At 48.6% G+C, this 21,173-nt stretch overlaps 3 protein-coding genes across 4 annotated transcripts in view; all 3 read left to right on the forward strand.

The window, feature by feature from the left end:
* The window catches only part of PRDM12 (PR/SET domain 12), a 14,064-nt gene extending 13,161 nt beyond the window's left edge, over nucleotides 1-903 (forward strand). The window contains exon 6 of the mRNA XM_019641704.1: nucleotides 882-903. Within this exon, the coding sequence (XP_019497249.1) occupies nucleotides 882-903 (22 nt within the window). The remainder of the gene's footprint in view (nucleotides 1-881) is intronic.
* A 5,190-nt stretch (nucleotides 904-6,093) lies between these two features.
* EXOSC2 (exosome component 2) lies at nucleotides 6,094-15,519 on the forward strand. The gene is made up of 9 exons (XM_019638465.1): nucleotides 6,094-6,242; nucleotides 8,220-8,321; nucleotides 9,925-9,970; nucleotides 10,202-10,291; nucleotides 11,287-11,352; nucleotides 11,993-12,061; nucleotides 13,172-13,348; nucleotides 14,244-14,372; nucleotides 14,905-15,519. Exons 1-9 carry the CDS (start codon nucleotides 6,121-6,123, stop codon nucleotides 14,983-14,985), a joined length of 882 nt encoding a protein of 293 aa, XP_019494010.1. The 5' UTR covers nucleotides 6,094-6,120; the 3' UTR covers nucleotides 14,986-15,519.
* A 3,726-nt stretch (nucleotides 15,520-19,245) lies between these two features.
* ABL1 (ABL proto-oncogene 1, non-receptor tyrosine kinase) overlaps nucleotides 19,246-21,173 on the forward strand; it is a 129,977-nt gene continuing 128,049 nt past the window's right edge. Inside the window, exon 1 of one of the 2 annotated variants that reach the window (XM_019638478.1) lies at nucleotides 19,246-20,908. In XM_019638478.1, coding sequence (XP_019494023.1) covers nucleotides 20,773-20,908 — 136 coding nt within the window. In that variant the 5' untranslated portion in view covers nucleotides 19,246-20,772. The remainder of the gene's footprint in view (nucleotides 20,909-21,173) is intronic. The other variant, XM_019638497.1, reaches the window with a different exon arrangement.

The raw sequence follows: 21,173 nt of genomic DNA on the forward strand, positions 1-21,173 counted from the left end.
GAGTGACCCCCAGGCGTTCACTCTTCGCCCAGTTTCGCAGATGAGGACACTGGGAACGACTTTTGTTTCCCAGGCCACCCAGATGATTGCAGCTGCTCGCCTCTTTTTGGGGTCCCATTGACCAGCCTAACCTCCGAGTCCCCCTCGTGCTGTCGAGATGGCCGCCCAAGTTGGCATCTCCCTTGGGGGCGGCAGGAGAGGGGACTGAGAGTCTCAGAGCGCCCTCAGCTGGGAAGGGGACTGGCACCTCCCCCTACGGAGAGCTGCGTGTTGGGAATGGAGGAAGAGAGACCTCCCTGTCCCAGTGTGTCCTGGCGTGCACGCCCTTCTGTCTCCTCATCCTGTCTTTTGGAACTGGTGTCCTGCACGGACACGAACTTGGGGGCTGGCGGGGCTCAGGAGCAGCCCGAAGAGGCACGGAAAGACCCGCGCTGCCCTGTGGGGTGGAGGGGGACTTCTCTCCTTCAGGTCGCCTTCCTCACCCCACCCAACTCGGCTCTCTGGGGATGCTTCAGGCACGAATACTTGGCAGTATTGAGAGTGAAAGCAAAACGGGAATCCACTGTGGGACCCCAGGCAAGGCCCTGCCCCTCTTTGGGCCTCAGTTTCCCCTTTCCCCATCTACAAAAGGAGAGTTGGACCTAGGCCTCCTCCCCTTCGGCTGTGACATCATGCTTGGGAAGGGGAAATTTCTCTGCCGGTCCACGCCACACTCCAGCAAGAGGCGGGCCAGACTGGCTTGTCTGCCGGGAAAGCACTTCCAAGCTATGCGGGATCCGGGAGGGGTTCCGCCCTGCCCGCCCACGCTCTCCCTCGCTCCTTCCCGTTTCTCCAAACTCCGGCCCTGGGCGCCCTCTGGTGTCGTCTCTCCCACCTTGCAGTCATTTACCAGAATTTCCGTAGGGCGTTTTGTAAGCTAAAGAAACTATAATAATATTAATTAAAAGTATAAAGTGTATAGAGTTTTCAAGAAACTGTGTTCTACTTCCAGAAAATGGTCACTTTAACTTTGTAAATATTTATCTAAAATGATATTTACAAAACTGTGATATATATTATTTGATTATATATGTATAACTGTAAATACATTTGTACCTTTCTTGTATTCTAAAATAAAAACTACTTGGACCATTTATCACTTAGAATCTGAATGGGTCGACACTTTTCTCTGTATGAAAAGGAAATGTGGACAGTGCCTAGAAGCCGGAGAGGGGGTGGGAGGGGTTGTTCCACTTCCTGGTTGTGCCATCTGTAAGGGCAGTTCTTTTTGTCACAACTGGGGTGTCAGCTCCCAAAGAGATGGCTACGGAGCAAAGCAACCAGAAACCTCGGGAGGGTCTGGGCTGACTCTCAAATATCAGCTTCCCTCTTTGTCACAGCGCCCCCCATATTTTTACTTTTTTTTTTTTTCATTGTCATGGGCAACTTGAAGGAATTCAAGCAGCCAGTGGGGGCAGGCCAAGATGGCCACCACGTGCCCTTAGCATCTCCAACGCCTAGAATTTCCAAATGCTCTGGGCATGCATTTCAGACCCTCCTTGAGGAGGACCAAAGAGCAGTGGGCCATCAATGCAGGGCTAGGCCCTGGCTCCTTCCTCCAGGAAGACATGTAACACTGGGGAGTGTGAGGCAAGTGCCAGCCTTGAGGATGTCACCCGTTCAGCCCACTGGCTACCTCAGGCACACCTCTTTGTACATCCTCATCTATGTGTGTGTGTGTGTGTGTGTGTGTGTGTGTGTGCGCGCGCACACACACACACACACACACACACACACACACCTGCAGACATCGGAATGTACATGAGCACACAGGCCATCCTCCTTTGGAGCTTCAGGTGTGTACTCCCAAAGACCCTTGTACTTTGGGGGACTGGTCCTGCACCCTGACAGAGATGGACACTTAATGTGTTCATTTGCAGGGCCCATCTGGGCTTTCCTTCCTAGGGCCAAGGGGAAAAGTCACCCTTGGTACTCCTCCCCCTCCTCCCGTTCCAAACCTTGCCTTGCCCTTGATACTTCACCACTAGGTTTCTGATGCCTTTGGTGGCCCCTGGCATTACCCTCCTCCCACTGCAGCCCCTACCCAGGCCTCTTGTTCCCGTGATCAAAGCTGTCTGTCCTGAAACCCATTCATTCCCTCTGGATGCAGATGGGTGAAGTAAAATGAAATACCCTCCTGGCCCAGACGCCATGCCTCCCAGACAGTAATGCTGGATTCCTAAAGAAGGGTCTGCAGAGGACTCAGGTGGCCCTTGATGAAAACCTAAACCTCTCTCCATTGGTAACTGTTCAGTGAAGTCCCAGCTAAGATCCCCGGCCACAACCCAGTCTCCAGAACCCATCTGGTGGCAGCAGGCTGTAATTGCAGACTACAGTGCATCTGATAAGTCCTGCTCCTACAGAAGTGTCATGTCCTCCCCCACCCATCCTGCCCCCCTCCCTGCTGGAGATACAAGGATGAGCCGATAAGAACTGTGGTCCTGAAGAATTTGCTATACAGCACTCACAGTTCCCTAGAAACTAGAGGCATGATACACCACGCAGGGCCACACAGGGAAGCACTGGGGTCAATCAGGATGCAGAGGGAGCAAGGGGAAAATGTGTGAAGGAGCCTTTACTTCGGTTTCCATGGGAAGAAATGGGCAGGTTTAGGATTAGCTAGTTGAATTTCAGTGAGCTCTGATGCATTGGTGCTGCCCCCAGCTCTCTGGTACCTGGCCCTGGGGCGATTAGTGCAGGTGTGTAGTGGTCCAGAGTGTGAGACTGAGGGTTATTCCAGATAAGGTGTTAAGGGAAGGCTTCTTGGAGAAGGTGACATTTGAGCCAAGGTCAGAGTAAGAAGCAGCAACTAGCCACACAAGAACCCGGGAGAGGAGAATTCCATGCAGAGAGCGCCAAAAAGTGTACAGATCCTGGGGTGGCGATGAGGTTGGTGTGTGCAGAACCAGGAGGAGACCAGCGCTTCTGGCTGCTGTGTAGTAAGGGACCAGGTTAGGAGGCAAGTGAGGTCAGAGACGGGCTGGGGCTGCAATGATGAGCTTGGATTTTATTCTTAATGTGAAGGAACGCTGCCAGAAGCCTTCTAAGCAGGGACATGGTTTAAATTGATCTGTTTTTAAAAGCTCCCTCTGGCTGCTGTATGGAGGTTGGATGGTGGGAGGAGCAAACGCAGAATTAAAGAGACCAGTTAGGAGGCGATGCCCAAGTGAGAGATGAGGTTGACTGGCTTGGGGTGGTGGCCCTGGAGATGCACAGATGGGGAGGTAGATAGATGTGGGGGGGGGGAATCTGTGAATGTTAGACCTGATCAGCCACCAAAAACACTTACACAGTTAAAACACGCACTCAGACTTCAGGACCCCACCTTTGTAGAACCTCACTGGTTCTACAGTCTGGGCTCAGGAATCTCTGCTTCTAACAAGCCCCTCTGGGATGTACTCTCTGTTTCCGGTGGTGTGAAGAGGCAAGTGTGATGTAGAGAGGGGAGCCCTGGTGGGGAGTCTGGAGTCTTGAGTTCTGGTCCGAGCTGCAGGTCTGTTGTTGGGACTCAGTAGCCCCAAACAACTGTCATTGATACTAGTGCCTACCTCCAAGATGGGCCGAGTGTGAGGACTAAGTAACAGTGCTGTTTGTACAGCACTTAACAAAGGACTAGGACCTCCAGCAGTGTTGATGAAGGGTGCAGGCTCCGGGGTGAAGCAGGTTTAGGTGGTAGAAATACTGGCCCTGCCACCAATTGCTATGGAATTCTAGGCCTTTCCAGACCTTTGTTTCCCCCTCTATAAAAAAGTATCTGCAGGGCCGGCTGAGTGGCGCATTGGTTAAGAGCTGGCTTGGGACACCAGCTCTGAGCAGCAGGGCCCCGGTTTGGATCCCACATAAGGGCCAGTAATGCTGCGCCCTCTACAGCTAAGATGGTGAACAACAGCTCGACTTGGAGCTGGGCTGCCGTGAGTCGCCAGCGACGGTGTAGGCTGCAGTGGGGCTTCAGTAGGCTGCCGTAAAGCTACCATGAGCAGCCAGCAGCTGGTGTGAGCTGCCAAGAGCCGTTGTGAGTGGCCGTCCAGTGGCAGGTGACCAATCTGCCTCACCTGGGAAGAGTGCAATGATAATACCAACATGGGCCAGCAAAGCGATGTCCTCCACAACTAGACTGAAGAGCAAAAGGACAACAACTTGTCTGTTCCCCTTCCCCGATTTGCAACGCTGTTCCCCTCCCCCAATTCCCCAATAAAATCTTTAAAAAAAAAAGTATCTGCAATGGACTGAACGTTTGTGTTCCCCCACCCCCGATTTATATGTTGAAATCCTAACCCCCAAGATGATGGTATTAGGAGATGGGGCTTTTGGGAGGTGCTTACATCATAAGGGTGGAGCCCTCATGAATGTGATTAGTGCCCTTATAAAAGAGACCGTCCCCTCCCCCAAGAGCTCCCTCACCCCTTACACCATGCCAGGACATAGTGAAAAGATGGCCATCTGTGAACCAGGAAGTGAGCCCTCACCAGACACCAAATCTCCCAGTGCCTTGATCTTGGAGTTTCCAGCCTCCAAAATGGTGAGAAATAAATTTCTGTTGTTCATAGTCCACCCAGTCTATGGTATTTTGTTATAGCAACCCAAATGGACTAAAACAGTATCCATAATCCCATTGTGACAGGCTCTGTAAATGTGAGTGCTGTGAGAAGGAAGGGGATAAGGCTATGTCCATCTCTTCCAGGATGAAACTGGATGATTTCAAGACTATATCACATTCTTGGTCTAGGGACATTCCCAGCTGGGCTACACCGACTCAAAGAACACCACCGCCCTCTTATGGCCAAGGCCAGAATCAACAGACCAACCCTTCTTAACACTTTCTTGGCTTCTGACACTTTCCAGTCAGGGCGGAGGGCCAGTGTCTGACCTGCCCACTTACCTGATGACCTATGAGGCACTGGAATTGATATCATCTGCTGCCTCTCAGGGTTGGCTTTCTTGACAAGTGTAGACATGAGCTTTGCTTAGGCAAAAGAAATGCCGTCTTCTTTGGAGATTTATCAAACAATTGATCTGATGGTTCTTCAGGAGGCAGGGGGCCTGATTTTGTGAACACCGTGTGTGGGACTGATGCAACTTGTTTCCTTTAATCATCTTTAGTGTCCATGTGCGTGATGAATGATCATCTCCAGTTCCCTGAGGTTGAAACTCAGTGTGTTGTCAGTGCTATACACCATGCAGGACAAGGGTGAGGGAGAGGGTAGTGGGGGCTGGGAGAAAGGACGAGGCAAACGGTCCTATCAAACAGGACATGGAGGTACAGCCACACATACATCTATCTGTGCACGACCGAATCGTTAGCTGTTAGAAGAACAGCTCCTGGCACACACACAGAACCCTCCATTCACTGTGTGAGTAAAGATAAGAGAAGATCTTTGTATTGTGTGTGCACTTGCCTTTCCTACTAAATATACCTGCCTTGCAAGGTTTGAATGTTTTCTTAGACGGTTTCGTTTTTACAAAAGTAATGTTAAGAATAAATCAGTTCATTCAGAAGTTATAAAAGAACCGAATCAGCGCCCCGAGCCCCTTTTTGGGGGTATAGGTGACGGTCGATGCTGAACCAGCACCCGCCGGGCGGCTGTAATGTAGAACTGGCGGTGCTAGGAACAGCAAGAAAAGGGGCTCTTCTTTCCATCCAAATAGTGTTTTCTGTGACTCCCACTTCCTGATCCTACTGAGTTGGCTCACACAAAAACATGATTTTAGCAGCTTAGAGCTGGAAGGAAACTCAGAGGTCCATTTCTCAGTTATCTCTAACCCCGGTAAACAACAAATGGGATGATGAGTACGAGACAGTTTGGGTAAAAAGTCAAACGCATGCAACAAGAGATTTTATTCCACAGGAACCGACAGGAGCCGACTTCCCCGTAGTAAAAAACGGCAACTCGGCTCTTTCCTTCCCTTCACGTTAACCTGTGCTTGCCAATAGTCACCATGGCCGCCAGATTGTGAGTTCCCATTGGCGGCTGCACTGAGGCCCCGCCCCGTTCCGCCCCTCCAAGCGAGGGCCGGAAAATGCGGAGCCGGAAATCGGGTCTCTCGGCCGAGCTGCGCCTGCGCAAGTCATTTGGCGCCAAGATGGCGATGGAGATGAGGCTTCCCGTTGCTCGCAAACCTCTTAGCGAAAGCCTGGGCCGCGAAAGTAAGAAACACTTGGTGGTGCCGGGAGACACGATCACCACGGACACAGGCTTCATGCGGTACGTGGGGACCTGGAACTCGGGGCCACAAGGGGCGGTTGCAGGGCTTTGCACGTGGCCTGCTGGCCGAAACCTGGGCCTCTGTCTCCTTGTGTCAAAACGCCCGCGGGACCCAGGGCACATCTTTTGAGCATCCCAGTCTCCTGGTTTCCGAGGCCTCGGGCTTCTACCCCCTGCGTCTTGTGTGTCCCCGTCTGCGTTTGTCTCAGCTCCATAAAACCCTCCTCTCCCGACCTCTGGTGGCCGTAATTCTTGGGTCCTCTTCCTGAGGCCCAGTTCTATCCTCCCTCGTTGGAGACCTGGGAAACTGCGGAATTAGGAGCCGGGGCCTCTTAATGGGGACAGTGGGCTTTTCTGACTTGGCTTCCTCCAGGTGCACGGTTTTGTAATCAGTAATTGTTTGGGTTTAGGGCAAACAAATAAATTGTGCTCCATGCACCCAGATATACAACTTTGAGCGCAGTACAATAGGTTGTATTAATAGTGAAGAAGGCAGGCCCTTGAGTCAGACAATTTGGGTTCCAGTCCTGCTGCCATCACATGAATTGTATTACCTTTCCAAGATCAATTTCTTCATCTGAAAAAGAGTGATAATAACAGTAACTATTTGATAGGGTAGTGAGGATTAAATGAGGTAATAATTAAGAAAAAGAAGCAAACCTCACCATTATATCACCATCCTAGATAAACACTAATGGTATTTCAGCCTTTTGGTGGGGGAGGTACACATGTACCTATTAGAAGGGTTAGCGTTTACAAATTGCTCTTTAACCTTTTAGTTTGAGGTTATTGGATGCTAGAAAATCTTAAGATTCAGTCCTTCATTCTCACAATCAACATATATTTATAGTATGCGTGGTTAGGGTACAACAGTGAACAAAGTGGAAATCACTATCTGGTGGAGTTTATATATATCTCCCAGGGAGAGACAGATAATAAGCAATAAGCAGAACAAACAAATAAGTTATTCAGAATGTTTGGTGATAAATGCAGTGGAAAAAATTAAAAGTTGAGCAGGGTAAGTGGAATGTGGTTGGGAATATGGTGGGGGTGGTGGAAGCGGGGTGGGTGACTTATTTTTTATTTTTTGGCTGCTGTAAGATAATTTATTACAGACTAGGCAATAATCTGTAGCAATGGCACATACAATAATTAACAGCAAAGATGCTTAGTTTCTTGTTATATGTAATGGCTAGTACGGCTATAGATAACAGAGTCCACTGGAAGTAGATGACTTTTATTTTATTTATTTTTAAAAAAGATTTTATTGGGGAATTGGGGTAGGGGAACAGCGCTGGGGAATTGGGGGAGGGAAACAGACAAGTTGCTGTCCTTTTGTTCTTCAGTCTAGCTGTATAGGACATCGCTTCACTGGCCCATGTTGGTATTATCATTGCGCTCTTCCCAGGGGAGGCAGATGGGTCGCCGGCCTCTGGATGGCCGCTCACGGCGGCTCTTGGCAGCTCACACTGGCTGCCAGCCACCCACAGTAGCTCACGGCAGCCCACTGCAGCAGGGGCTGCAGCCCACGCCGTCGCTGGCAATTCACGGCAGCTCAGTTCCAGGTTGAGCTGTTTTTCACCATCTTAGCTATAGAGGGCAGTGTCACTGGCCCTCATGTGGGATCTGAACCGCTGGCCCTCATGTGGGATCCGAAATGGGGCCCTGCTGCTCAGAGCTGGCATCCTGAGCCAGCTCTTAACCAACGCGCCACTCGGCCGGCCCCAGATGACTATTTTAAATGGGCCAGTCGAGGTAGGCCTGATGGAGAAAGTGACATTTGTGTAGACTTGAGTAAGACGAGGGCGAGGACTGTGGAGCTCTCCAGGGAAGGAGTGTTGTAGGCAGAGAGAGCAACCAGTACAGAAGCCAGGCTCTAAGGCAGGAGGAGCCTGGCACTTGAGGAATACATTGTTCTTGACGGGAGAGGTCACCTCGTGTTACCCTGGTATCCTTTCTATCTTCCTCTTGCAACAGGGGCCATGGAACTTACATGGGGGAAGAGAAACTCATTGCATCTGTGGCTGGCTCTGTGGAGAGAGTAAACAAGTTGATCTGTGTGAAAGCTTTGAAAACCAGGTGAGAACGAAAGGTGTGTATTCTCTTTCTTGTGGCATCCATGTTGCACTGCCAGGTCTCTTCTGCCACGCCACTCCTCCCAACCCGTCTGCCCTGTCATTCTCTAGGTCTGCGATGTGGAACACGTACAGGTAACTGCAGAGAAGTGCGGGCTTCAGAGGTTTCCCCACCTTAGCTGGCCTCTCCAAGCCTTGGTTACCTCCTCTGTAAAAGGAGGATAATATCACAACCTACCTTGTAGGCTTTTCGTTAAAATTCATTGAAAGGGTGAATGTAAACTACTTAGTTGCACAGGGCCTGCTACCTAGAAGGGCTCAACTAAGATTAGTCCCAGAAAGAACGCCAGTGGGGTTGGAACAGTGCGCGGAAGAGTCAGAGCAGATGCAGGCAGAGCTGAGGCGGCCATCAGCCTGCCTTGTAGCCATGAGGAGCATTTTGACTCCCACTTGTGTACTCAGGAAGCCACTGGGGGCAGGGGGCAGAAGAGGGACATGGTCTGACTTCTGGTTTAACAAAATCACTCTGGCTGTTGTGGGGAGATTGAAGGGGGCCAGGGGCCAGCTTATGGAGACAGATTAGAGGACTCTTCATCTGAAGTGATGGTGGCTTGAACTAAGGTGTGTATAAGTGGAGAGTAGTGATTAATTCTGCATATATTTTGTGTTCTGAGTGTTTTTTATCATCAAAGGGTGTTGGATTTTGTGTTTGGTATTTTCTATATATAGGGCCATGTCTGTGAGTAGAGATAGTTTTACTTCTTCCTTTCCAATTTGGATGCCTTTTATTTTCTGTGTGTATTTTGAGGGTAGAGCCAGTAGGATCTGCTGCTGGACTTGTCCTGGAGCATGGGCGGGGAGAGGTTAGTTAGTTTTGACTTGAGCAAATGGAGGGATGGAGTTGCCATTTACTGCGATGGTGACGGCTGGGAGAGGGTCAGTTTGTGGTGGGGGTGGGGTTGCTGGAGAGCTTTGTTACATTTAAAAATGCTTATTAGTTATGTAAATGGGAATGTTGGGTAGCCAGCAGTTGACCAGAGTCTGGAATTCAGGGGAATGGAACAGTCATGAATGGTATTTAAAGCCTTTAGTTTGGACGAATTCACCAAAGGGTGGGTGTGGGCTGAAACGAGAAGAGGTCCAAAGACAGCCTTCCGCACGGAACACTTGTCATTAGAATTGGGATGAGGAGCCAGCACAGGGGCCTGGGACGGGCAGCCCGTAGGGTGGGGGTGACAGCGGGTAGACTGCTTGGCACTGTCCTGCCCCAGTCTTCTTTCTCCTCCTGGGGCTGATGTAGAACCCGTGTTCCAGAGCCCACCAGAAATACTCCATGCTTCTCATTGTTATATAATCAACAAACTAGAGATTCAGGCTTAACGGACTACTTGCAATAACGGTGTGTTTAAGAATAGTTAGCGGAGACGAGACTTGTAGGAATGTTGAAGTAATCAGTCCGTGAGAATGAATCCGACCAGCATAGTGATGTGAATTTACTAACTGTGCCTAATGGAGGCCCTCATCCTGTGTTATGAAATTCTCAGATGGTGCTTGGTTTTGAAATCAAGTCTTCTCACTGATGGATGACCTTTCGTTTTATCTTTCAGGTACAATGGTGAAGTAGGAGACATTGTAGTGGGGCGAATCACAGAGGTAAAGTCGCTATCAGATTGGTTTTCACAAAGTCAGAGCAAGCTGGTGATTTAATGAATGGGGTAGTCATTCCATATGTAGTTACGTGAACAAAGCATTCATTGCATTTGGCTCTTGTGTGTGACCTTTGATGTAAACAGTTGGCTTGTTCTGTTGGGGATTACTGGTCACTTAACGATGTGAGGTCTTGCCCCTGGAGTATGTGTCCAGGTGTGGAATTTCTGTTTGTAGGTTCAACAGAAGCGGTGGAAGGTGGAGACCAACTCTAGGCTGGATTCAGTCTTGCTTCTCTCATCCATGAACCTTCCTGGAGGAGAGCTGGTAAGAGGCTGCAGCTGGGACTGTATAGTTTGCTACAGAGAGCTCTGGGGTCCTTTGCTCCTCCAGAGGACTCTGCTTACGCTGAAGTGGCCCCACTTCTCTTTGGATGCTCAGACGTACCCCTAGTTTTTTCCCTTGACCCAGGCCTCCCAACATAGGCAGTGGTGTGTGGTAAGACCTGAACGGCCATGGGGAGGAATCCCAGAAGGGAGTTGTGAAGAGAAGCTCTCAGATGCTTGGTGCTAATTTTCCTTTTCTGGGTGCATCTGCTTTACACAGTGGACGTGTTCCTTGAAAAGGTGTGTTTAGTTTCCATGAATTGAGTGGCATTTGGTTATTCCAGGTAACTACAGCATGTAAGCTGCAGCCTTTTGTAAAATGCCATGGTTCCCCTTTACCTTCAGCCCAGCACAAATCACAGCGAGGCTCACTGCGCTAGGTTCTGTGGGGAAGCAAGACAAAGAAGGCATGAAGGAGTTCCTGAAAGCTTAAGACTGGCGGGGGATGTGAAATAACACCCGAATACCCGGCAGTCAAAGAATAAGTGTGATTGTACAAAAAGAGAAGCTCATAGGAGAGATGGGGTTGATCCTTGAAGGATGGACAGGTTTCATTGATGAGCTCAGGATGTCTGAGATCGAGGGGAATGGGTGAGCAGTCAGGCCAGTGGTAGTCTAGTCCTGTGGAGCGAAGCGGGCTGCCAAGGAAGGACAGTGTGGAATAGTGCATGGGCTAGATTGGGAGAGTTTTTATCATGTAAGTGGTTTGAATATTACTCAGAGGAGGGAGGAGAAGAGGCAGGAGAAGAGGAGCTGTGGGAAGGTCGAAGTGTTAGCCTCTAGTTTCCTTGAGTGGCATGGGTTACTTTCTGTAGTGTTTGAATATCGTGCCTGGCTTCAGGGAGCTCACAAGGAAGTGAACGAGAAAGGAGAGAGGGAGAGAGTTTTCTGTAGGATCTGACTTAAGTAACGTCGTCATCTCTTTGTATGTTTCAGAGGAGAAGATCTGCAGAAGATGAGCTGGCAATGAGAGGTTTCTTGCAGGAAGGAGACCTTATCAGTGTATCCTGCGCCTTGCGTTCCAGCATCTTTATGCTTCATCGTGGAGCTGGGAAATGGGGCTGAAATTACCGTATTTTGCCGTGTATAATGCGCTCCCGTGTATAATGCACACCCACGTTTTTGGCCCAAACTTTCAGGAAAACAGAGTTAGTACTACCCATGTATAACGCTCATCGTTATTTTTCCTTCACAAACTTGGGCAAAAAAAGTGCGTTATACACGGCAAAATACGGTATGTGTCCCCAACAGGAGAAACACATACTCCTTGCAGGGATCTGAGTCCTAGGTCAAGTGTCAGGGGCTCTGCTGCAGCCTTTCCCCATCTCCTTAACCCAGGCTGACTCCAGCTCTTGTTCAGATCTGCGGCTACTAAGTTTGTCTCTTTGGGTCTTGTGACTTAATGGTGGCCTGTGCTTTAAGCCAGACTCAAGTTTTCTTAATGATGTTAACTTTTATCCCAAGGAGTAGAAAATGTGTTCTCATCAAGATATTCATGACAACCAAGGCGGAGAGGTTAGGTTACAGCGATGTCCTCCAGGTCCAAGACTGCCACGTGGGGCTGTCGGGTAGAAGAGGCGAGGCTGGGGACACTGGGAGGTAGATGATGTGAAAGTGTTTGTTCCTTCATTGTCCTGGCCAGGCCGAGGTGCAGGCCGTGTTCTCTGACGGAGCTGTCTCCCTGCACACGAGGAGCCTAAAGTACGGAAAGGTAAGCTGGGCTCTTGGCTGTTCCTGTTTGCTGACCAAGACTTCAAATCCATTTCTGAATCTCCAGAGCTCTCTGGAACTCTGACCTGAAGAACCCCAGAAGTTAAGTGTCATAGGCTGGCATCCTGTGAATGGATGGATGCACGTGTTCATGGGCCAGTAGCATTGTAATGCTTTCTCTACTGGAAGACTGTTGGGCAGGTGTCCCTATGACCCTGTACCCCAGCTGCCTGCTCACCCCCAGCAGGCATTGCAGCTTTGCATTGGGGCCAGGGCTGAGAGGCAATCCTTGGAACAAAGGGAGGTTGTGGACTGATGAAACAGGACAGTCTCAGCTCTTAGACAAATGTCCAATCAATACAACGGATATTATTGCTAGGAAAGATCAGTCCCTCGAGCCTTTCAATAAAATGTCACTGCTGTTCTTGAATGAAGTTACATTATTGAGGCTATTTTTTAAATGACGGCGTACTTTGCCAAACAAATTATGACTTCTTAGGCTCGTGGCTTTATCTGAATGAACCTTTTATTTTCTGAGTGGAACGAACAACCTCTTCCCTTACTAGAGTAGCTACAGCCAGCCACATTCACATCCCTGAAGTAGGAGGTGAAACAGCTGCACTGTGCTGACCTTTGGGGCTGCTGGGGTACTGCAGACCCTCCCTCAGCCCGATGTGGAATTTGAGCTGTCCTGCCAGAATCACAGATGGGTTTGCACCCTGCCCTTGGCCAGTCCGCTTGCCCAGTGGCACACACCTCCTGGGCAAGATAGGTGGTCGGGTCAAGGTGGAACAGAACAGTGCCCCTTGGCCTACAAGAGGCCCGAGCCCAGGTCCTTGTTGGCTCCAGCTTCTCTAACAGCGCTCCATTAGAACGGAGCTCGATTAGAATGTCATGCTGATAATTGCAAAGGAAAATGGTAGAGAAGGATGTTGAAAGTCACCTCTGGGACATCTCAACAACCTGTGCATCCAGAAGTGTTCTCTGAATAATTGCTACGCGTGTGCAGGTGGGTGCCCAGCAGTTAGTCACAGGAAGGACCTGATTCCAGGGCACACTCTGCACCCTGCCTTTCATTCACCTCCCTGATGAGCCTACTGTGTTTCTTTAGCTAGGTCAGGGTGTTTTGGTCCAGGTTTCACCCTCCCTGGTGAAACGGCAGAAGACTCACTTCCATGACTTGCCTTGTGGCGCCTCAGTGATTCTGGGGAACAACGGCTTTATCTGGGTCTACCCTACCCCTGAGCACAAGGAGGAGGATGCAGGGGGCTTCATTGCAAACCTGGAGGTGAGTAGAGACCATTGTCGCTGTCCTGGTGGGTGGCCGGGCGGGCAGGCACGTGGTCTCCGCTTGCTTCTGTGGTGGGTGGAGTGTGCTGTCTTTTTAACTATATTAAGATTAAGTATTAATCTGAGTTAGTTTGAATTTCTTTTTTTGTTGTTTGCTTTTTATTTTGAAATATTATACATACAAAAAGGAATATGTTTTAAAGCATAATAAAACTACTACCCATGTCCTCATAACCAGGCTTAAGAATCAGTAGCTGAGGTCCCCAATTACATTCTCCTTACTTACTTCCAGATAAAAAGCATCCCTTTTTTAAAAAGTTAACGCAAATGTTCCTATACTTTTTAATTTTGGATTTCTGACATTTATATAAATTAAATCATTGTAGGTATTCTGACTTTTGTGTTTTAATTTTTATTTTTCAGTTACAGTTGACAGTCAATATTATGTTAGTTTCAGGTATACAGCATAGTGGTTAGACATTATATATAACGTACGAAGTGATACCCTGTTAAGTCTGGTACCCTTCCGACACCATACGTTATTACAGTATTCCCAACTATGTTTTATGCTGTACTTGATAATCCCTGACTTTTGTAACTGCCAATTTGTACTTCTTAATCCCTTCACCTTTCTGAGTTAGTCTGAATTTCCACTGAAGTGTTTCATGAACATTGTGTTGCCCTCTTTGACTGAGGAGATGAAGTCAGTGACTGACGGCAGAGTTGTGGGTAGTAGCTGAAGAAGGCACCCATTTTAATCTCCCTTGGAGTCAGCTGTTTGGTTTGGGGTCCCAGAGTGATACTATGTTATAAATGATTTCTGTGGTTTGCTGTGACTGTTCACTTAGTGTGGTCCTGTTTATATTCCCCTTTCCCTTTGCATCCCCTGGTAGCCTGTCTCCCTTGCTGATCGAGAGGTGATCTCCCGGCTTCGGAACTGTATTGTGTCGCTCGTAACTCAGAGGATGATGCTGTATGACACCAGCATCCTGTATTGCTATGAGGCGTCTCTTCCACATCAGGTACCCCACCCAGGGCGCCCCTTTTCCTCACTGAGCTGTGAGCAGGCGTCACGTGTTTATCGATAGGCTCCAGTGTTTTCCCAGCGATGGCAGGCACACCTCCCAAATACCTTTACCATGCCTATTGGTCTGAACTGATCTGGTGGACAGCTTTAATGAGCGTCTGGTCGATCTTTTCCGAAGATACTTGTAACATTCTCAGTGTCTGGCGTCAGTGTAAAGGTTTGAGGGGATAGAGGCGCCGGCCAGCCTCGTGTAGGACAGCAGCCCTCTGGACCTCCTCTCGCCCATTCCGATTTCAGCTCTTTTTAGTGAGTGTCAGAATAGTATCTTTGTTCTTGTCACGGTATCCTAGAGAATCTGCTGATGTGTTAAGTGGGTTCCTGCAGATGAGAGCTTCTGCTTAGCCTCTGATAAATGCAAGGAATATAGAAGGTTTATGTTAACCATGCTTGGTTTCTGCATTTAGCTTTGCTTGATAGTCTGCTTATTGTTGGTTTCTTTTCTGAACAAATACCTTTTCCTTTTTCAGATTAAAGACATCTTAAAGCCTGAAATAATGGAGGAAATTGTGATGGAAACTCGCCAGAGACTTTTAGAACAGGAGGGCTAAGGAGAAGCATCTGAAGAGCAGGACTGCGTGTTCCTGTCTGGAGCAGTTCTTGAAAGTGAACACCCTGATCTGTGGTCCCAGATGTGTGGCTCAGCAAAGCCCTAGGACTGGGAGTCTCGTCACTGGACCTACGTCAGGCTGCCTCCAGCCCACAGACCAGCTTTCTTATGTTCGAAGGCAAAGCCTGGGAGAGGTGAATCGCACCGCTGGCCCCTGGTGCTGCCTGCAGATCCTGGCACTACGGGTGGTTTGGGGTCTTTAAAAGCACGCAATGTTCCAGCTGAGTGGACTCCTATCCTGTAATACGGAGAATCTTTTGTCTTCTCTCCATCAATTCACAAGGCACAATGCCCCGTGAAATTGCCCCTATCAAAACATGGCCTCCCTGACCCCCAAATTATCTGCTTTGGCTTCTGTTCCCACCTCCTCTACAGCACAAGTACAACATGGAAGAATATAGTTGGTAAAGGTAACCCGGCAGTCAAATGGAAGAATAAAGTCAACCAAGCAGCCTTCTGTTTGGCTGGAATCTTATTTCCCATTGCATGCTCTTTCTCGTAATAGATAGGACTATACCCACACCAGCTGCCTTAATCTGCCCTGCCTCTGAGGACGATTTGTAAGAAGTTGAATTATCAATAATAGAATGAATGTCTTGGGTGCTCTGATAAACATGAAATCAAAGTAGGAAAAATGGAGATGGGAAAAGAAAAGCTGGTGTCCTATAACTGAAGTAGTAATGCATTAACGTTTGAATAATTCCAGGTTGAAAGATAAAACCAAGATGCTGAATTTCTCACTGAGGAATGCTATAATTCCCATGCATTGGTTTTTGATGTCTATAAAATGGTATAGATTTTGGAAAACAATTTTTAAAGGCACTCTGTGAAATGCAATTTTGTTTCACATGTAGTGAACGCTTTTTTTATATTTACAAATGTGGCGTTAACATCACTTTCTGTTCTGTGTTCTTTGTAATTCTTGGGAGCTGAGTACATTAGGAGGAGGGCTTAGCACTGCCAGAGGCCCTAACCATTCTACCTGGGTCAGCTAATAAAATGGAGGGCAGTTTCAGTAGTAACATTGAACATGGCATTTGACAATTTTGAAATACAGCTTGGCTTTTTTTTGTTAAACGGTGTATTTTTTTTTTTTTTTTAATTTTATTGGGAACAGTGTGTTTTTCCCCGGACCCATCAGCTCCAAGTCAAGTTGTTGTCCTTCAATCTTAGTTGTGGAGGATGCCGTTCAGCTTCAAGTCCAGTTGCCATTTTCAATCTAGTTGTAGGGGGCACAGCCCACCATCCCATGTGGGAGTCAAACTGGCAACCCTATTGCTCAGAGCTTGCACTCTAACCAACTGAGCCACCCGGTCGCCCCTTAAATGGTGTATTTTTAACATTACTCAGTAGACAATTTTTTTTACCTCATTCTTTTTTCTGTCCCAAATGTATCAGCTGTTTTGAGGACTTTGCAGACAACTGAATATTCTATAGGCTGTGTTGTAACTTTAGATTTGCTAACCTGTCCTGTTTTTGAGAAGACGTGCCAGGCTGTATGCCTAATGAGAGAAGGGAATTAGAAAGGGTGCCTGAGTCCCTGGTTTGGTTTGGTTTTCGCTAGGGCCATATGTAAGCTTGTTGAAAGTTATGCTTTCCACCTGTCCTCTTCCCAAGCTACCAGCCTATGCTGTTCATTCAATACCTGCTGAATGGTACAGACTAAGTGGAAATAACAAAGGAAGGTCTGAAAGCACCTTTTAGTGATTATTTTCTGTGGCCCACTAGAGGGCGCCCTTGTTAAGTATTCCAGCAGGTGGAAAAAGGAATAAACAGAATGGAATAAGGACAGGTTACACAGGTACTGAATCCCTTTAGCAACTTGGTGGGTTGCTTTGCTTTATAAAAGTGAAGATAAAATTATACTTTTAATGAAAAGAATATAGGAACGTAAGGGATTTATTCAACGTTTGGAAACAATTCTGTCAGGCATTTGTTGGGCTCGATTCTAGTTTTAAGTCCTCAAAAGTATCATTCTACAGTGTTATACAGGGAGTAAAAAAGGATAGTACATCTCTAGAAATATAGTCTGGGCTTGGGGCTCACCAAAATTAGAAAATGGTGGAAGTTGAAAAGGGAGATTTGGGATAAGTGCTTATTTAGATCAGGTGCGGCTGGCTTCTACTGACTTTCATGAAGCACAACTTCCATCTTTAATTGTGGAAAACCAGACAAGATCTCATTTGACCCTTATGATAACCTTGTAAAGTTGGCAGGTATGACCCCCACTTATAAGTGAGGAAAGCCATTCAGAGAATTAAGTGACTGGGTTAAGCCCATTAGCACCTGTGAGTGAGTGGAGACCAGGTTTCAGTTCTAGAGAGGTGACAAAACAGTCCTTCAGAGAGTAGGCCGGACTCCCTGTGAAGGGATACAGGTCTAGGAATTTTATTTCCAGCATTGAGACTGACACTTTGGATCGGTACTCACTTTGCTCATTGCCCGTCGCTCCCTCTTTGTGTGCTCTGAGAGAACAGGGATGAGTCCTGTCCCCCACCCCCCACCATTGTGTCCCAGCACCTGGGACAGTGCTTGGCACACAGGGGCTCAATAAATGCCTGTTGAATGAATTGTTCAAGAAATGGACTAGAGTTTCTGACTTGATTGCCTGATTTTAAGCTCAACTAGAGAATGAAGAAGGAAGATGAGCAGGAAATGATTGAAACATGAATAGAAATTAAAAAAAAGCAAGTCTCAAAAAAAAAAATTTAGGGTGGTAATCAGGATAAGATAATGGGTAAATAGAGGAAGAAAGGCGTTAAAGTTGTAAGGGTGATCTGTATGTAAGCCAGGATCAAGTTTGTCAGCCAGACTGTTTTGTGAGAGAGAAAAGCTAAGCCAGTTAACATCTGAATATAAATTCCAGTCCTGAACCTGGGCACAGATTTTCATGTGCTCACATTCACTCCAAGTGACTATTGAAGCCTCCATAAAAGCAACACCATTTCCCAATCCAGCAGAAACATTTCCAAAACACCCGTGTCAAGATAATAATGTCTTAAGACCTATAATGTGGCTGTGGTTTTCCCCTAATATCAGTAGCAACTTATGAAAAAAATCAGTTGTCTAACATTAGGCTGACCGTTATTTGATACTGAATGGTTACGGTGGGAAAACCATGGGCTTTGGAGCAACACCAATCTGGACTCATCCTGACTGTAACATACTAGGCAAGTGACCTTGAGTAAGTTGAGTTTCCGAGTATTTTCCCAGCTGTATAATGGAGCCCCCTCATTGGGCTGTAGTAACGATTAAGTGAAATCATAGTTTATGAAAAACAACAGTGCGTGGTGTAGAGTAGGCGCTGTGATGAATGAATCCCCTTAGAAACGTATAGCCTAGTCAGGTAGGTGCATCGCTGTGGGGAGACGTGGAGAGTAAAGAATAGGGAACCAGGGTGATGTTTAGTTGCAGAGGATGGTTTCTGACAGGTGTGGGTTTGTGTCTGCGTTATTGGCTAGCTCTATAGGCCTGCTAGTCAACAGTATGGGCATTTCCCCGGCTATCACAGAGGATGTTTTCAGGTAAATACATGTACACCTGTAAAATAAGCTTTAATTGTAAAGGTTCCGCTCAAACATCTATGATTGTGCCTGGCTTAGCCTCTGATAGGTGCTCAACAAATGCTGTTTCTCTAATGAGAGGCTCCTGATGCCCCAAAGAAACAATGAATTCTCTAGCAATATGTCGGATGCTTTCCAGTCATTTATTTCTCGCTAATTCTATTATAACCTTTATGCTTCTTGGGAAGAGGTGGAAATTTGGGGTCAGGGAGTGGGCACCAAATACCTTGGTTTCCAGGAGCGAGCTAAATTTTCCCCCTTAAAGAGGCTCAAGGAAGTAATCCAACTCCGGTTCTGGGAAAGTCCAATCCGCAGTTTTCCCCTTGCTTTGGCTCCTCGCGGGTCTTACCCGCGCAGTGGAGACATTGGCCAGCCCTATGCAAGGTCGGCGAGAGTCCACCGACTCCCCAGAGGGCGGGACCGAACGAAGCTCAGGAACACGGAGCAGAGGGCAAGAAGTCTTGGGTGCGCGCGGACAGTGGCGGGCACCACGGGACCACAACTCCCGGCATGTCCTGCAGGCTGCGCCGAAAGCCGTTGGCTAGGAGCTGTAGCCCTACTGCCCACATCAGCCAATAGGACTCAGGAGAGAGACCTGACCCGGATTCTCGGGGACCAATGGTAGTACAGGGGAGGCGGGTGCTTCCTTACTACTCACCTTGCACTCGGAAAAAACACGTTTAAAAGGTCGTGCGGTGTCAGGTTCTGGTGGGCAGGGAGACTAGAGCGGGAAGGCCGGGCCGTGTCCCCAAAAGCGGCGTCAGGAGGGTCCAGGTCTTCGGGAGGCGCGCTCCGGACGTCGCCGGGGGCGGGGCCAGGGGCGGAGCCTGGCCTCGTTGTGGAGCGGCTCGTAATCCATCATGGCGGTCGCGGGGGTCGGTGTTCGTCCCTGAGCAGCGCTGGAGCCGGAGCCGGTTCCCGGGTCTTGCGGCTGAGGAACCCCTCCGTTGTCCACGGCCCCTACCTGCGGGGGGAGGCTGGGTCCTGCGGCGGAGCTCGAGGGATGTGACTGCCCGGCGGCGGCGGCGACGTCCGGGGCCGGGGGAGGGGGTGTCTCGGGCAGAGACCCCCGGGCTCGGGGCAGCTGAGGCGGCCGGGCCTCCTCCCCCTTCCACCGCCTCCCGCTTTCGGAGCCGCGAGAGTCCTTCGTCCCTTACAGCCCCGCCTCGGCTCTGGGACCCTGGGGGTGGTCTCTTGTTTCCCCCAGACCTGAGACACCCGGTTTCCTGAGGCGTGGAGGAGCGTCGCCCCCGAGTAAGCCGCCCGTGCCGCGCCCCGGCAGCTTCCCTCTTACCTTCGAGCCGGCCCTCTCTCCGATTCCCGGCCCCAAGTTTGTCCTCGGAGCCCCCCATTCAAATCCCCTCCCTGCTGTCAAGTGGCCTCCTCTTTATCCCCAGGTTGCTCCCAGGAACCTCTAATGCCCTGACTTCTCCCAATGTCACCTACGGCCCCCCTAGTCTCAGCCCTGCCAAAAACTTTAATGCAAAGGAAAAGTCTGGACTCGTTTCACAGGCCTTTTAAAAAGCGGACTTAAAAGTTGCTGGCAATGCATTCCTTCTCGTCAGAGTCGAGGGCAAGCTCTCGCTGAAGCCTGGGTGACCCGTGTTCTTTTCCGGAGAGCAGGCTAGAAGGAGCAGGAGCGGCAGCTAGTTCGGCAGGAAATTTGTCGGAAGATGAAGAAAGTGGGGGGTGGGTGACTTCCACAGGAAAAGTCCTGGAAAAGCATCCAAAGGCGTTCAACATTTTCTTTACGTGTGGGAATCAAAATGACTTCAGTATTCCTGACCCTTTTACAGCATCCCCTGTGAACATTCCTTGTTTAGGTTTTTTCTCCTTGAAAGGAGAGAAACTGTCATTCAGCCAGTAAAAGACACTTAAAATCAAGGAACTTTTGAGTAACATTGCAATTACATTACTTCAAATCGATAAACTGCGAAAATAATCGGAACTCCTGTTTACACGTGTCAGCCTGCAAACGGCTTTCTGTTGCTCTCTATGGAAGGTGTATTTTTTTGTGTGTGATTGACCTCCATTACTGACTTGTGGAGATGCGGTGAATGTGAAATCCCACATACACGTTTTATATACAATTGCCCTCCTAAGCTCACAGACCATTCTGAAAGATCTTGAACCCTCTTCTGGAAAGGGGTGCCTATCGTTACTTTATGGGGCAACAGCCTGGAAAAGTTCTTGGGGACCAACGAAGGCCAAGCTTGCCTGCCCTGCACTTTATCAAAGGAGCAGGGAAGAAGGAGTCATCGAGGCACGGGGGCCCACACTGCAATGTGTTTGTGGAACACGGTGAGTGCTTTTCAAGCGTTCGGGTCCCATGTTGCCTTAAGTATTCAGCTTTAGGAACGCATTCAGGAGCTTGAACCACAGCGCCTGTGTCGGTTCCTTCCGTTAAAGCTGTGGTTATCTCTTAGTTTCTTTGTAGAAGAAAAAGTTACTTGGTGACTCTGTTACGGCTTGATTCATTTTTGTTCTGTTTCTTTGAGTTGCTTGTTTCTTGCCTGATTCCCCTTCTGACTGTTGACCTTGGACAAGCCATTTTACGATTCCAGTT

The sequence above is a fragment of the Hipposideros armiger genome, unplaced genomic scaffold, assembly GCF_001890085.2.
Source record: "Hipposideros armiger isolate ML-2016 unplaced genomic scaffold, ASM189008v1 scaffold_3, whole genome shotgun sequence".
Lineage (NCBI taxonomy): Eukaryota > Metazoa > Chordata > Mammalia > Chiroptera > Hipposideridae > Hipposideros > Hipposideros armiger.

What these genes read in the sequence shown, in the direction of transcription:
- EXOSC2 (XM_019638465.1), top strand. Translation starts at nt 6,121, where the DNA reads ATGGCGATGGAGATGAGGCTTCCCGTTGCTCGCAAACCTCTTAGCGAA. An exon ending in ACCTTCCTGGAGGAGAGCTG is followed by an intron (nt 10,292 to 11,286) that starts GTAAGAGGCTGC and finishes TGTATGTTTCAG; the next exon opens with AGGAGAAGATCTGCAGAAGA. An exon ending in GGAGCCTAAAGTACGGAAAG is followed by an intron (nt 12,062 to 13,171) that starts GTAAGCTGGGCT and finishes GTGTTTCTTTAG; the next exon opens with CTAGGTCAGGGTGTTTTGGT.